General features: G+C 43.9%; 1 protein-coding gene across 4 annotated transcripts in view; it reads left to right on the top strand.

Annotated features, from left to right (window-relative positions):
• Positions 1 to 11,937: 11,937 nt before the first annotated feature.
• GPATCH8 (G-patch domain containing 8) overlaps positions 11,938 to 16,813 on the top strand; it is a 118,700-nt gene continuing 113,824 nt past the window's right edge. For 2 of the 4 annotated variants that reach the window (XM_064582814.1, XM_064582816.1), the window contains exon 1: positions 12,012 to 12,076. Coding sequence is in view for 1 of the 4 variants with exons in the window: in XM_045888771.3 (XP_045744727.1) it covers positions 12,032 to 12,076 (45 nt within the window). In the remaining 3 variants the exon portion in view is untranslated. Of the gene's footprint in view, positions 12,077 to 16,813 lie in introns of all 4 variants that reach the window. The other 2 variants (XM_045888771.3, XM_064582819.1) reach the window with 2 other exon arrangements.

The raw sequence follows: 16,813 nt of genomic DNA, 5'->3' as shown, positions 1-16,813 counted from the left end.
AAATCTAGGAGCCTGCATGTATGATGTAAGAGTAAGAAAATATTAACCAAGATTGAAAACCCAGAAGCTGTAACAGAGAAAAACAGAAATATTTGACTATGTAAAAGTTAAAACATTCATTTTGCAATTATATGTATATCAAATCATTATACTGTATACCTTAAAATTATACAATGTGATATATCAATTATATCTCAGTAAAGCTGGGAAACAAAGTTAAAATGTTTATTGGATAGAAAAGTAGAACATAAACACAGTTGTTAGATAAACGGTAGATTTGGGGAAAAAATTTGTAATACAAATGGCAAATCATAGGTTAACAGCTCTCCTACACAAAAAGATTTTACAAATCGACAAGAAAAAGACAACCCCATAGAAAAATGGCAAGGTCATGAATAGGCAATTCATGGAAAAATAGTAATTTTTAAGACTCAGATTCACAGGTACACAGGGAAATGAAACAGCAGATAATAATAAGTTGTCACTTTATACCCACCAGATTAACCAAAATTAAAGGGAGCCAAGACCCCACTCCCAGCAGGAATATGGAGAAAGGGGCCCTCTTGGATATTGTTGGATATTATTGAGCGAAGGAGGTGGTACAGCCTCCCTGGAGAGTAACCCAGGGACATCTATTATGATAAAAAACCCTTCTTTAACTGAACAATCCCACTCTTGGGAATTTATCCCAGGGAAATAAAACCACCGACCCATAGCAACAAGCGTACATGGATGCTCAGTGTAGCGTTAGTTTTAAAGACACTGGAAACAGTGAATGCCAATCAGTGAATGGTTGAACAAATGGTGACAATGGCATATTAAGCAGTCTTTATTTTTTTGAAGATTTTATTTATTTATCTGACAGAGGGAGACACAGCGAGAGCAGGAACACAAGCAGCGGGAGTGGGAGAGGGAGAAGCAGTCTTCCCGCCAAGCAGGGAGCCCGATGCGGGGCTCGATCCCAGGACCCTGGGATCATGACCTGAGCCGAAGGCAGACACCCAACGACTGAGCCACCCAGGCGCCCTTAAGCAGTCTTTAAAAAAGAATGAGAGCTGTACCAATTGTCTTTAAAACTACCAACAAAATATTACATATACATTTATACGTGTGTGTATACAATTATATGAGAATAAAAAATGGATGCATACAAACTGGTTTGTAGATGTGGGCTACCTGGTTGGGGGAAAAGGAGAGGGAAAGCCAAGTTTTAAAAGAAGACAAAAAAGATTAAAAAAAAAAAACACAAAACAAGGTGTGGAAGATATGATTACACTGAAGTGTCTAGGTTTGACTTCTTTGGAGTTGCACCTCTGAACCCACACTGTGCTTTTTTTTTTTTTTAAGATTTATTTATTTGAGAGAAAGAGCGAGCCCATGCGTGCACATGCACATGCCTGAGCAGGGTAAAGGGGCCAAGAGAGTCTTAAGCAGACTCCACGCTGGGCTTGATGTGGTGCTAGATGCGGGGCTCAATCCCACAACCCTGAGATTACAACTGAAGTGGAAACCAAGAGTCGGATGTCCAACCAACAGCACCCCCAGGCGCCCCCCACGCTGTGCTTCTTACAGGTTCCTTCCTATCCCCACACCTGACCAGTGGACATTAATAATTCTACCTAATGTGTGTCTCCCCCAACGTCTGGGTTGTCCTGGGGGTCACAGGCCATTTTTACTAAATGTCCTAGCACAGATAACAGTCAGGTTAAATATTCAGTAAGTCTCACGAAGTGATTACTTCATCACTCAGCCTGGAGAATCTGCAGAGGGAAGGAGAATGCCTTGGCCCTTTGCCTTCTAGAAATTCTTAGAACAGTTGGCTTCAACTTTTCATGAGCATCAGAATCATGTTTTGGGAGGTGGGGTTGGTATTTTGATTTGGCAGAACTGGGGTGGGGCACCATAGTTTGCATTTTTAACAAGCACTCCCTTGTTATTCTGACCCCATTTTGAGAATCTCCTCCAAAGTCAAGATCCGTATAGACAATTGATTTTCTTTTTTTCATCTCCATTTAAATTCTCAGAGACATCTCAGACCTAGCGTGTCTAAAGTGCAACTCTCGGGGTGCCTGGCTGGCTCAGGCAGTGGAGTTTGGGGCTCTTGATCTCAGGGCTGTGGGTTCAAGCCCCATGTTGGGTGTAGAGATTACTTAAAAAACAAAAGCTTTAAATAAATAAAATACAACTCTTGATACCCTCCCAAATTTGTCCACCACCCGCACAACCTTCCCAATCTCAGCAAATGCTTCCACATTCCACCTAGTTACTCACACCAGAAACCCAGAAGTGTTTGTTTGTTTGTTTGTTTGTTTGTTTTAGGTAAACTCTACACCTGATGAGGTAGGGCTCAAACTCATGACCCTGAGATCAAAAGTCACATGCTCTACCGACTGAGCCAGCTGGTACCCCCGGAAGTCACTCTTGATTCCACCCTTTTCCTCATCCTCAACATCTAATCCATTTCCTTCTTGCCAGTTCTTCAAAATTTATCTTACATTGCCTTCTCTCCGTCTCTACCATCACCATCTTAGTCCAGATGGCCACCATGGAGTTTACTGCGATGGCAGCTTATTTGATCTCCCCACTTCTGTTCTTGCCCCCTGACAATCCGTATTTTACACAAGCAATGATGGATCTCTCTTATTTATTTATTTATTTTAAAATAAGCTCTACATCCAGTGTGGGGCTTGAACTCACAACCCTGAGATCGAGTCACATGAGTCACGCTCTACCAACTGGGCCAACCAGGCACTCCTGATGGACCTCTGGAAAATGTAAATAGGGTCACTTTGCTCCTCCTCTTCAAATCTGTCAAAGATTTCCCTTGTGTGTGGAGTAAGCTCCAGCTTCTTGCTGTGACTTCACGGCCCCCCTCAGTGAGGTGGTCCCTGCTTCCCTTTCCACTTCACCTCTAAATCCTCTTCCCCCATTCCTTGTGGTTCCTCTCACCTGGACTGGCTACAGGGCCCAGTAGGAAATGAAAATGTGGGGCACTTTCTCAAAAGTTATTAAGAATTTCAAGATGTAACAGTTAACCTCAGGGTGGGTTGAACCAAGTGTGGAGCATTAACCCAAGGGTGGAGCCCTTCTGAGTACAGAGCCTTGTGCTACCGGCCCTGTCCCTACTTGGAACTGTCGGCCCCAGTTTATAATACCCGGCTCTCAGCTCAAATGTTACATCTGCGGCATTGTCACTGAATTTAAAGTAGCTTCACCCAGCTCCTCTCAATCACATCCCCCCGTATCACATCACTGGGTGTTCATATCTCCTCTGCACGTGGCCCCCTCTGAAATGATCTCATTTGTTTACTTGGTGTATTGTGTCTCTCCCTACTTCCCCCCACTGCCAGAACGTAAACTCAATGAAGGACCTTTCCTGCCAAGTCACTTCTGTATCTCCAGCACTCAGAGCTTCAGACTAGGCACACGATAAATGTTTCATGAATAAAGGAATAAATGTGCTGAAGAATGCCCTCCGGGAAGCTGGTGTAGTATACTGACCACCCACTGTAGAGGAGTCCTACAGCTAGCAGGGGTTTTTTGTTTGTTTGTTTAATTATTTAAATTATTTTTTTAAAGATTAAAATTTTTTTTTATTTTTTTTAAGATTTTGTTTATTTATTAGAGAGAGGGAGAGCACGAGGTGGGGGAGGGGGGGCAGAGGGAGAGGGAGAAGCAGACTCCCTGCTGAGCAGGGAGCAGGGAGCCCAAGGTCAGGCTCAATCCCAGGACTCTGGGATCATGACCTGAGCCTAAGGCAGCTGCTCAAACAACTGAGCCACCCAGGCACCTCCCGAACTTTTTTTTTTTTTTTTTTTAAGTAAACTCTACCCCTTGGAGGGCCTGAACTCACAACCCTGAGATCAAGAGTCATGTCCTCCTCCAACTGAGCCAGCCAGGCTCCCCTATTTTTTTCTTTGAGTTGCATTTGAATGCCTTTGGGCATTGCAAATACCATAGGCTGCTTTCTTTCCACTGTCTTAAATTCTGTCCCAATTCACACACTTGAGCTCCTGTCTTTGCTACGTGTGAGCAGGGATGAACACGTCACATTTGAATCTCAGTAGCTGGGTGATCAAGAACAAATTACTTGACCCCTCTGAGCCTTTCCTCTTCATTTGCCCAATAAAGATAATGTTGTTATCAACTAGTTGGGTTATTTTGAGATTCAATGAAATAATACCCATAAATTGCATGTAAATACTAAAATGTGGAGTAAGTGCTACTTAAGCTATTAGTTTAAGAAAGGCAGTGGTGAAATGGGAAGGATATGGGGTTCTGGTTCTAGCTCTTCACCTACTACATGTATGACTGGTACATGCCTTACCCTCCATGCCTTACCCTCCATGTCCTCTTCCACAAAATGGTGGAAGCTGTATAGTAACAGCTATTTTACAGTATTGGTGGGATTATCAGAGAAAGTTTGAAATGAAGGTGTGAGTTATTCTTACTTTTCCCTGAAGGAGCAGTGGGAGGGAGCTTAGGAAGGGCCCAGGGACAGTCCCTCACGTAGCCACCAGGGACCTGCTCTCCCTCACATTGTACCCGGGACTCCTCAGGAGACACAGCTGGGTCCACAGGGCCCAAACAGAGACAGCTCTTGGTTTCACCATCCCAAATGTCTCTCTCCATGATGAGAAAGGAACAAAAGTCTGATTTCACAGATAAGCAAGGCACCTTCCCCCAACCATGCAAAGCCAAACAAACAGATAAATAAAAGTTACCCACATTTGTGCCTTCCACAATGTGCAGGTTCCAGCTGATGGAGTCCAGGACATGCTACCCCCAAACATGACACTGTGACATATTGAATATTTTAAGCTAAAGGAATTCAAGACATGGCAGATGGACAAAGGGTTTTCTAACGCCCTGAAGCAGGTCATAAAACTGTCATGTGAGAAGTGCTCTCTCTATACCTGGAGGAAAGAAGCACCCTTATCTCTGAAGACTGAGGGATACAAGGAAGAATCTGAATGAACAGGCCTTGCTACATTTCTCTCAGTTTACAATATTTATCTGGTACTCTTTATCCTATCATATCTGTCTACAGCTTTCTAGCCTCTATCAAACCTAGCGGAAAGCCACTCAGGTTTAACTATTTCTTTGGGTCTTCATTTCCATCTGAAAGCTCCCATGTCACTTAAAACTTACATTAAATAAATCCATATGCTTTTTGTCTCGTCAATCTGCCTTTTGTTACAGGGTTTCCAGTGGAGAACTTACAAAGGTAGAGGAAAAGATATTTTCCTTCTCCTACACAGCCCTCTATCCATACTTACTGACCCCACACCCTTGCAGGCTGTGGGGACTAATCAATCAATCCCACTCTTGCCATTTGGTTACCAAAAGTCTAACCTTGGGTGAGGACGGGGGTGTGGAGGTCTGGAGGGAAGGAGGGCCTCCTAAGCCTGCCCTAGCTCTTTCCTCCTTTGCCCTCAGTGCCCTGCCCTTCTTCTGCTCTCATCAGCCATCAGCTTCAACCTTCACAGTGCTGGTCTTTCCCTATGCCAGTTGCCACTGGACAAATATCTGGTCTGGTGTCAGGGAGTGGAGGTTTAGAGGTGGGGGCTCTTGACCCAGGCTGACCCTGCTTGAATCCAGACTCCACTTCTTACTAGGAGTTTGGCTTTGGGTAAATCCATATAAGCCTCAGTTTCTTCACTTGGAAAATGAGAAAAAAGCTAATCATAATACCTACTTCATAGGGTGGCTGTCTGTGAGCATCAGATGAGATCAGGTATGTGAAGCTGTCAGCATGGTGCATGCATGACACATAGTAACTACCCCCCCAAAGGCTGCTAAATACGGATAAACTTTTAAAATATTGAACAACTGTTCCCCTTGGCCAAATATAGAACAATCTGAGTACCAGATTGTTTTGGTCTCTTTTCTTTCTTTTTTTTTTTTTTTAAGGAATTTTTTATTTATTCATTTGAGACAGAGAGATACAGAGAGAGAGAGAGTAGGAGTGGTGGGGAGAGGCAGAGGGAGAGGGAGAAGCAGATTCCCCGCCGAGCAGGGAGCCCGATGCGGGGCTCTATCCCAGGACCTGGAGATCACGACCTGAGCCAAAGGCAGACGCCCAACGACTGAGCCACCCAGGCGCCCCTGTTTTGGTCTCTTTTCTATGTTGTCTTAGCCCTCCAATAAGTGAAAGAACAGAGAATTGACTGGTGTGGACATTTTTTTAAATCACCAAATTGAATTTTTTTTTAAAGATTTTATTTATTTATTTGACAGAGTGAGCACAAGCCAGGGGAGCGGCAGGCAGAGGGAGAAGCAGACTCCCCGCTGAGCAGAGAGCCCAACGTGGGGCTCGATCCCAGGACCCTGGGATCATGACCTGATCCGAAGGCAGACGCTTAACTGACTGAGCCACCCAGGCGCCCCTCACCAAATTGAATTTTTGTTTCTAATTGAAGTAATATATATCCATAGGTTAAAAAGTCAAACTATTCTACATGGTTTTCTAGGAAAAATGGCAGTCCCTTTTCTTCATTCATCTCATCCCTAATTCTTTCTTTTTATATATATATATATTTTAATTTATTTTTTGACAGAGAGAGGCAGTGAGAGAGGGAATGCAAGCAGGGGTAGTGGGAGAGGGAGAAGCAGGCTTCCCGCCCTATCAGGGAGCCCGATGTTCGGCTTCATCCCAGGACCCTGGGATCATGACCTGAGCCAAAGGCAGATGATTAGTCATCTGAGCCACCCAGGTGCCCCTGAAAAATAAAATCTTAAAAAAAAATTTTTTTCTTGTAATTTTCTCCCTTGAGGTTAATTTTCTTTCCTTCCTTCTTCCTTCCTTCCTTCCTTATTTGCTTCGTTTTCTGTATTCTTTTTTTTTTTAAGATTTTATTTATTTATTTGACAGAGAGAGGGGGAGAGCACAAGCAGGGGGAGCAGCAGAGGGAGAGGGAGAAGCAGGCTCCCCACTCAGCAGGGAGCCCGAGGTGGAGCTCAAGGCAGGGCTTGATCCCAGGATCCTGGGATCATGACCTGAGCCAAAGGCAGATGCTTAACCGACTGAGCCACCTAGGTGGCCCCTCCCTTTTTAAAAGATTTTATTTATTTGAGAGAGGAGAGAAAGTGGGGGGGGGGAGTAGAGGAATAAGCAGACTCCCCACTGAGCAGGGGGCTACATCCCAGGACCCTGAGATCATGACCTGAGCTGAAGGCAGACATTTTTTTTTTTTTTTAAGATTTTATTTATTTGACAGACACAGCGAGAGAGGGAACACAAGCAGGGGGAGTGGGAGAGGGAGAAGCAGGCTTCCTGCAGAGCAGGGACCCGACGCAGGGCTCGATCCCAGGACCCTGGGATCATGACCTGAGCCAAAGGCAGACACATAACGACTGAGCCACCCAGGAGCCCCTGAAGGCAGACACTTGACCGACTGAGCCATCCTGGTGCCCCTTGGTTTTCTATATTCTTGTCACTGATTTTCCCCTCCAAACACTTTGGAGAAGTCTAAACGTCTCTTTCAGACCTGCTAGTATTCCATCAGGTTTCTTTCTAGCTTGGCAACAACCTTCCTGGGGCCTCTGTTCTCCTGTGTCCTCCTGTGTTCACCTGGATTGGGTGTTTTTAGGCCAGCTACACAGTTGTCATCCTGGAATGACTACATGCTCACCCTGGGAATTCTCTTCACTTCTTTCTCAGGTTGGATCTCTGACTTCTGGATCTCAGGTCTCCCTCTTTCTTGTTATACTTCCTTGTTTTGCTGCAGAGCATTCTTTAGTGGCTTCCAGAGAAAGAGTCCATGGAAAATAGATTTTTGGGGGAGCTTGCAGGTCTAAATGTCCTTTTCCTCTTTCATGGTTGAGTAATGATTTGGGTGGATATAGATTTCTAGGTTCAAAACCCTCTTCTCAGAATTTTCAGGGAATTACCCCTTAGTCTGGTGTTTTGGAGAAAAAGATCATTCCAATTCCCAATCCTTCATATGTGACTTATTTTTCCTCTTTGAAAACCTGTAAAAGCTTCTTTTTATCTCATGTGTCCTGAAATTTCACAATGCTGTACCTGGCAGCAAGCTATTTTTCCACCCATTGTGCTGGGCCCTCTCAATTTAGACACTCAGGCCCTTAGAACCAGAAAAAGTTTACATGTTATTTCTTTTTTTTTTTTTTTTAAAGATTTTATTTATTTATTTGAGACAGAGAGAATGAGAGACAGAGAGCATAAGAGGGAGGAGGGTCAGAGGGAGAAGCAGACTCCCTGCCGAGCAGGGAGCCCGATGCGGGACTCGATCCAGGGACTCCAGGATCATGACCTGAGCTGAACGCAGTCGCTTAACCAACTGAGCCACCCAGGCGCCCCCCCCGTTTTTTTTTTTTTTTTTTTTTAAGATTTTATTTATTTATTTGACAGCGAGAGACAGCGAGAGAGGGAACACAAGCAGCGGGAGTGGGAGAGGGAGAAGCAGGCTTCCTGCAGAGCAAGGAGCCCGATGCGGGGCTCGATCCAGGGACTCCAGGATCATGACCTGAGCCGAAGGCAGTCGCTTAACCAACTGAGCCACCCAGGCGCCCCTACATGTTATTTCTTAATATGCTCTTCCTTCCGTTTTTTTCTCCACTCTTTCTAGAAACTCTGCTATTCAGATATTGGATTGATCCTTATATTTTCTTATCTGTTTTTCCTATTTTTCTTCTCATCTATTAAAAAAATACTTAGTGCCTATTATGTGTCATTTATTATTCTAGGGGTTAGGGATACAGAAGGGAATAGAACTGAAAGAATTTCTGCTCTCATGGAGTTTACATTACATATTAGAAAGTGGTAAGTACTATGGAGAAAAATAAAATTAGGGAAAGAGGCTAGGAAGTTCAGAATACTGAGCTCTGTGATTTTAAAGAGGTGATCAGGGAAGATCTTACTGAGAAACTAACATTCAAGTAAAGACCAGAGGATGAGGGGGCAAGCCATGTGGGTGGATATCTGGAAAAGAATGAGGCAGAAAGAACAACATATACGTAGCTCCTAAGTGGGGCAGGCTGACATAGGAGCAGGCCTGTGAGATCAAGGTATAGCCAGGAGGTCAGTGTGCCCAGAGAGGAAGGACACAGCGGGCAGAGAGGAATGAGGTCTGAGAGGTGAGGTGATGATAGCCTTTAGCGTGAATGACAGGGAAAGCCACTGGAGGGTTGCAGCAGAGGACTTATATAATCTAATTGACCTTGAATGAGGGTGTCTTTTTATTGTTTTCTGGGAGATTTCTGCAATTTTATTTCCTAACTCTTCTATTGAATTTTTCATTTCTGCTTAAGACTTTTTTTTTCCTAAAGATTTTATTTATTTATTTGACACAGAGAGAGAGACAGCTAGAGAGGGAACACAAGCAGGGGGAGCAGGAGAGGGAGAAGCAGGTTTCCCACTGAGCAGGGAGCCTGATGCGGGGCTCGATGCAGGGCTCAATCCCAGGACCCTGGGATCATGACCTGAGCCGAAGGCAGACACCTAACGACTGAGCCACCCAGGCGCCCCTCTGCTTAAGACATTTTAACTTTCAAAAGTTACTTCTTAATCTCTGAATATTCTTTTTTGGCATCCAATGCTTCCTGATGTGGTCCCTTATTTCCTGAGGTAATCTCATATCTCTGTGGGTATTGATTACAATTCTTTTGATGGCTTTTTTTTTTTTTAAAGATTTTATTCACTTATTTGACAGAGAGAGACACAGCGAGAGAGGGAACACAAGCAGGGGGAGTGGGAGAGGGAGAAGCAGGCTTCCCGCGGAGCAGGGAGCCCGATGCGGGGCTCGATCCCAGGACTCTGGGATCATGACCCGAGCCAAAGGCAGACGCCCAACGACTGAGCCACCCAGGCATCCCTCTTTTGATGGCTCCTTTTATTACTTCCATTATCTCTGGTTCCTCTGAATTCTCCTTGCTGGTTTTTTTTTTGTTTTGTTTTGGGGTGGGGGTGTTTCTATCTTACAGGTTTCTTTTAATGTCTGATTATTTTTGGCTACCCATTCATACATAACAGCTGAGTGGAAGCTCTGTGTGGATGGGGATTCTAGAATGACAGACTCTTCTGTGGGATATCTGGGTTGGAACATGACCTTTATATGTTGAGGAGACTCCACTCCTATTTTTGGTATGGGTAGGTTTTTTCCCACTAAGCTGGAAGAAGCCTTCTCTGACCAGAATGTTAGCTTTTACCAAATCTTCCCATTTACAGCATGGTATCTCTTTCCTTATCCGTGCCAGATATGTTAGAGTCTCTTTGTTTAGTCTTTTCAGAGGAGAACCCTCCAGTTTACAACTTGGGTGGGAAAGGGATTTAGAGTTTGACTGCTCTCTAAACTGCCTTGTAACAAGTCCTGTTTTCAACTCCATCCACACCCTCATTTTGGTACCTAGTGATTCCAATTCCTGAATCTTTGTGGTACACCTTAGCATTAGTCAACTTGTTTCCTAACTTCCCCACTCTAGGACTTTGTTTTCTCTATTCTACTAAAGTCATTTCCATTTATATTTGCTTTCTAGCTTCCAAAGTGTTTTGTTTTGTTTTGTTTTTAGATTTTATTTTTTTTAAGATTTTATTTATTTATTTGACAGAGATATAGAGAGAGCCAGAGAGCACAAGCAGGGGGAATGCAGAGGGAGAGAGAGAAACAGGCTCTTGGCCAAGCAGGGAGCCCAATGGGGGCTCAATCCCAGGCCCCGGGGATCATGACCCCATCAGTCATCTTAGTAGGGCTGGGAGAGAGAGAAGAGGTAAATGTGTCATGTGTATCCATGTGATTCAATCTGACACATTTACCCTCAATCTTTTTACAATGTTTACAGTCTGTGTTCTGCCTCTCCTTAGTTCTTTTTATTGCTTACAATTGTATTCAGCTTGGACTGGGGGTTGGATGAGGCAGAGGGTAACAAAGGAAGAGAAGATACACATCCTTCCAAAAATTTACATTCCACTTGACTCTCTCAGGGTGGGGTAAGGGCAATTTTCCATTTTGTGATTTCTGTCAACTGCCCTTTCCAAAAGCAGGTAAGTCCTCAGACCCCTCCTACGTGTTTTATGTATTTTGGCTGAGGGAGCTGGAGGGCCGGGTGGGGTGCTCAGGAAAGCCATAGGATGGAAAAATCTGGATCATAACCCACACAGTCATTGCCGGGGCCGGGGCAGTAGAGATTACCAAATTCAATTTCCTTATTTTATAAAAAAGAAACTGAAACCCAGAGAACTTTAGTTGATTTGGATCAACTTTGGTCTCTTGAAAAATACTCACTCTAATAATATCTTAAAAATGGCAACTCTTAGCCCTCAAGGGGCCTGTGGGTCTAACGTTCCCTTTGCTCCAAGGCTGCGGGGAGGTGGGGGTGGAACCTTGCCCCTTGCTTTTCCTCAAAGGCCAAAGGTCATTTCAGAGGTCTCATCACTGTACTGTTTTATTTTTTGTAGCACTCGTCAACATTTAAAGTTATGTAATTATTTTTACTATGTATCTGATTTACTCCACTGGAATGTAAGCCCATGAGAGAAGGGGTCTTTTCGTTTGCCGTTTAATCCTCAGGGCAAACTGGGATTCGAAAGGACGTAGTCTGGCTCCAACATCCGCGCTTTCAACCAGTGCATTACATTGCTATTTAGTGAATAAAGCAGAGGATGGGCTTCTACACACACAGGGAAACAAGAGGGCAAGAAAACATATCGTAGTCGGGGAAATCAGCAGGTGGAAAACATCCGGACCCAAGCGTATTGTGCCCCTGTAACCTTTCTCTCCGGAAGCGCTTGCCGCTCTCCGGCGCGAGTGCGCACGCGCGGCCGCCGGGGTCGCTCTGGGCCGGGAGCGGAGAGGGGATTTAAGGGAAGGTTCCGCCTCCGGGGCCGAACAGCGCCTGCGCCGACGGGGCTCCCTTCTAGACGCGCTTTCTCGCTTCCTCCCTCCCTCGCCTGCGCGCGCCGGGTGGGCGTGGGAGGAGGCGGGGAACTGGGGAGGGGAGCGAGGGGGCGGGTGTCGCGGGAGGGAAGGAGCGAACCGGAGAGCGTCGTCCTGAGAGGAGTGAAGGCGGCAAAATGGCGGACCGCTTCTCCCGCTTCAACGAGGATCGAGACTTTCAGGTAAACACGGGCGTTGCCGAGAATCCGGGAAGGCGCCGGCAGAGCTGGGACGTCCTCATCCCCCGCTCCTAGCTCTTTTCCTTCCAAGCTCTGCCCCGGCTTACGAACCGGCTTGCTCTTCTCCCGCCTCCAGTTCCTCCAGGGGCCTGCCTCCCAGCTTGAGGCGAGGCCGCATCTCCTCTCACCTCGTATTCTCTTACCTGTTAAACTCAGGCCGCCGGGTTTGCGGCTTCGGCCTGCTTGGGCGGGTTTCGGGAGCCTGTTTGGGCCGCAGACTGGGGACTGGGCTCCTCTCGGGTGCGCGGGGCCTGTGAAGGCGCCGGGCGGGCTCCCGGGGGAAAAGAGGGATGGGTTGGGAGGGCTTCGGGCGGGTGTCGCCGAGACCAGGGCTTCCGAACCCCTGGGTTTTGCTCGCAGGACTCTTCTTGGGGTCGTCCTTCGTCTGTCCTTATTAGAATAAGTCCCTTTCATTGTCTGTCTTTCCATTTCCTCCCATGGAAAAAGGGTCCTTTAATTATCAGACGCCTTCTTGGTTGGTCAAACAATTGAGATTTCCCTAGGCGTAAATGTTGCTGTTGTTATGAGGCCGTTCATCTTGCTTGGAAAAGAGTAAGTTATAGGACTGTGGTCGATGGAAGCTTAGCCCCAAATCCTACCTCGAAAGATTTTTTAAGCATAATGATAAGGGACTTCCTTAGCGTGTGATAACTAGCGCCAGAAGCTCCTTTTTTTCTTTCTTTAGTTGCAAATGCTGTATGGAAAAATGTCCTTGTGATGGCAGATATTATCGAGGAAAAAATAAAGGCCAAATTAGAATAACTCGTCTTTCAGTTGTTTAAAATACCTTCCTGTTGAGTATTGTTACCGCGGAAATCTCGGCGATTAAAAGGAATTCAGTGTAGAGATTGGCTGTTTCTAGGGTAAAATACATCCTCAGAGTCTCAAAGAAACCACTGCATTACTACCGCATATCCTGGCAACAGCAATTTGGGTCAGGGGATGAACATCAGAACTCAAGTTTTTATCCCGCTGCAGATCTTCCTCTGAATAACGTGGGATAGTCTAGATATGTTTCAGAAGGCAGTTTGAAGGGTTTGAATTCCCCGAGATGATGGGGTCGGTAAATAAACAGGTAAAGCAGTTCAACAGTCTAGTGCATGGAACGCTTGTGAGAAGTTTCGCAGCAGTAAGGGATCTGGGGGCTGTTGAAAAAAGCCTTGTGATCATGCGCTTGCTGTAGAGTTGCAGCACAATACAGGATCTCAAGGTACTTAAGAGTATAATGCAGGTGCAGGGAAATTGAAGCAGTTCCTATATAGCCATTTGATCCCCGAGAGAGGTTTTTTTTTTTTTTTTTTTTTTAATTGAGCACCGTAAGACGTAAGTAGGCTGCAAGATGTGTGGGCTTTTATTGGTAATATTTATTTTTTTTTTTTAGATTTTATTTATTTATTCATGAGAGATAGAGAGAGAGAGGCAGAGGCAGAGGGAGAAGCAGGCTCCCCGCGGAGCAGGGAGCCCGATGCGGGACTCGATCTCAGGACCCTGGGATCGTGACCTGAGCTGAAGGCAGACGCTTAACCGACTGAGCCACCCAGGCGTCCCTATTGGTAATATTTAAAGAGACATGTTAAGTAAAATCCTCAAGTGCTTTGCAGAGGAGAGAATTTCAAGGTAACCTAATAAAATTGGAAAAAAATAATATGGACAATTAAGTTTTGAGGGAAAATGGCTGTCAACCACAGTTTCAGCAGACTTAAGCAGGATTTTCAAGGCCTTGAAAGAATTTGAAAACTGGATAGCAGATTGTGAATGCTGTCACCTCAAGAAATTGAGAAAGCCTCTACCTTTTCAAGTAAGATGACTTTCTCGTCTGGTGCTTTAGTTGGGTTTATCTAAAACCTGATTGGTAGTCCTTTGAAGATAGTACACATATTTTATTTTCTGCTTGTGTGTTGGAATAACCAACTCCTGCGGTATTGGGTTAGCCAGTAAAATGTTGGTGTCCTAAAATTCAGATCTCCTAGTATTATGGGTGAAATAGGGTATTGGGAATGAATACCTTTTAGACAATTAGAAGATGTTAAAACTTTTGTAAATTATTGTACTAACATTTCTAAAAAGCATCCATTTAAAAATGAAGTAGTCAACTACAATAAATAAAAAAAAATTAGAAATGCTTAAAGTAGTATGTTTTCTGTTTTTTTTTTTCCTGGATGTTTTAATGAAAGGAAAAATATTGATTTTCATTAATGATGTCCTTCAATTTAAAGTTATTAGGAAATGTAATAGCATGCTCCTGTACATAGTATATCTTAAACATTTTAAGGTTGGGTTATTAAAATTAAATGTGACCTCCTTTAAGGTTTGTGTGATAAACGAGGTGAAGCCATTGAATACACTTGAAAACAAATCCAAAGTAGGTTTGCAAACAGTGCATGGATCCTGTTGCTTTAAACAGATCTTCTTACAGCACTAGAAATTTTTCTGTGCATCTTCTCTGGTAAGTTCTAGATGACTGTCATTTTCTTTGCTTTAATTTGGCAAGATAATTAAGAATTATAAAATTTCACTCTTTGCCAATTTACCGTCACTTGCAAATTTTGGAGAGTTTGTAGTATCTTGAACTTGGTATTGAGTCAGAGGTGGATTCAGTTATTTGTGAACACCTGAAGTTTCAAAGGTGTTTTGTGTAATATGGTGAGGAGCTTAATTAACGGTGGCATGCCATCTGAAGCACTTATGAGTATAAGGAGTAATCATCAGGGACATACATTTAAACATTTTCAGTAACTTTATTTTAACAATAAACAGGTACCATTCTACACGCTTTATGTGTATTATCTCATAGTCTTCACAGTAACCCTACGAGGGTTTTCAAATGAGGCAGCTGAGGCACAGAGTTCAATAACGTGGCCAGGTACATACAGCTAGTAGATGGCAGCACCTAGATTCACACCCTGGCTCTTAAGACTCTTGAACCTATGCTCATGACCATTATCTCTACTGGCAATTACATATTTTATGTAACTATAATTGAGTCATCAAATACGGAGAATAAACTTACAGATTACAAAGAATAAGTGAGCTTTTAGAGAGGTTGTACAATTAGTTTGTACTCTGTTCCCTTTTGTCCAGAACTGTTTCTTGTTGGTCTCCCAAGGACTTATAAGGAGACTTCTGACGATGAGTTACACTATCACAGAGGATATATTGTTAACTGTTATTTTAGTTTAGACATTCTTTTGTGTTTTTTTTTTTTTTTAAAGATTTTATTTATTCATTTGAGAGAGAGAGAATGAGAAAGAGCACATGAGAGGGGGGAGGGCCAGAGGGAGAAGCAGACTCCCCGCCGAGCAGGGAGCCCGATGCGGGACTCAATCCAGGGACTCCAGGATCATGACCCGAGCCGAAGGCAGTCGCTCAACCAACTGAGCCACCCAGGCGCCCCCCCCCCCTTTTTTTTTTTAAGATTTTATTTATTTGACAGAGACACAGCGAGCGAGGGAACACAAACGGGGAGTGGGAAAAGGAGAAGCAGGCTTCTCGCTGAGCAGGGAGCCCGATGTGGGGCTCGATCCCAGAATCCTGGGACCATGACCTGAGCTGAAGGCAGACGCTTAATCACTGAGCCACCCAGGCGCCCCTTGTTTGGTCTTTTTAAGTGATTTTTTTTATCTCTGGAAATCTTTGTGATTCAGGCTGATGTATTTATTTTTTTTTAAATGTTTTAAGTTCTGACTACTGCTTTAAGAATCTGACCTCAATTTCTGAATGAGACACAAGTTCTGCCTACATTTACCAGATTAAGGCATATTTGTTCACAGATTAAAATGTTACACAAACTAATGGAAAATACATAGTATAATTTAAGATATAGATGTATTCAGTACTTTGAATTACAGGTTCCATAAAGAAAGTTTTGTTTGTAGAGAGATGTACAACCATAGGTGTTAAGATATACTGCTTAGCGTTAAGTGGTTGTGCAGCTGTTAATGGAGATGCTGCTGAATGCTGTAAGAAAATATGTTCTTCAGTTCGTGTTCCTGCAGAGGACTGATGATTTTTTTTTTTAATTATTTATTTGATAGAGAGACAGCGAGAGAGGGAACACAGCAGGGGGAGTGGGAGAGGGAGAAGCAGGCTTCCCGCTGCGCAGGGAGCCCGATGCGGGGCTCGATCCCAGGACCCTGAGATCATGACCTGAGCCAAAGGCAGACGCTTAACGACTGAGCCACCCAGGCGTCCTGACAAAAAAAATAAAGTAGCCTTTCATTTCTTGTTCTGAATGTGTTTTGCATTAGATTTCTAACAAAAAAGAGCTATGATAATAGATAATTGAGTAATAAAATGAGAGAAACAAATGTCTTAAAGTTCATAATAAAAATAAAATTACCCAAGGGTTTTCTGTAATCTATGTAAGTAATCATAATGGTAAATAGTAATAAGTCATGTATTACTTTTATGTAGTATGTTTGTAAGATTACTGGTGTTTCATATATGATACCAGGATGTGACCTTCAGATAATTCTTAGTTGAGACCATTAAATGAGAAGGTTACAGTTTTAAAATACTTAAATCACAGAAGCATGTGAGTATATTTTCTGTGTGGTATCTTGTAATAAAGTTGGCATTCTAATGCAGACGTGCTGGAGATGGCACATGGGCAAGTGTTCTAATCTCTGTTTCCAGGGTCTCCCATCATCTGGAAGAGATGCCACCAGTTGTGAAAAATCA

Source organism: Mirounga angustirostris, unplaced genomic scaffold, assembly GCF_029215605.1.
Source record: "Mirounga angustirostris isolate CCGP_5_RB_7025 unplaced genomic scaffold, mMirAng1.0.hap1 SCAF_17, whole genome shotgun sequence".
In the NCBI taxonomy this organism is placed as follows: Eukaryota; Metazoa; Chordata; class Mammalia; order Carnivora; family Phocidae; genus Mirounga; species Mirounga angustirostris.
The sequence above is the reverse complement of the archived record's forward strand: the minus strand, read 5'-3'. Positions and strand labels throughout refer to the sequence as shown.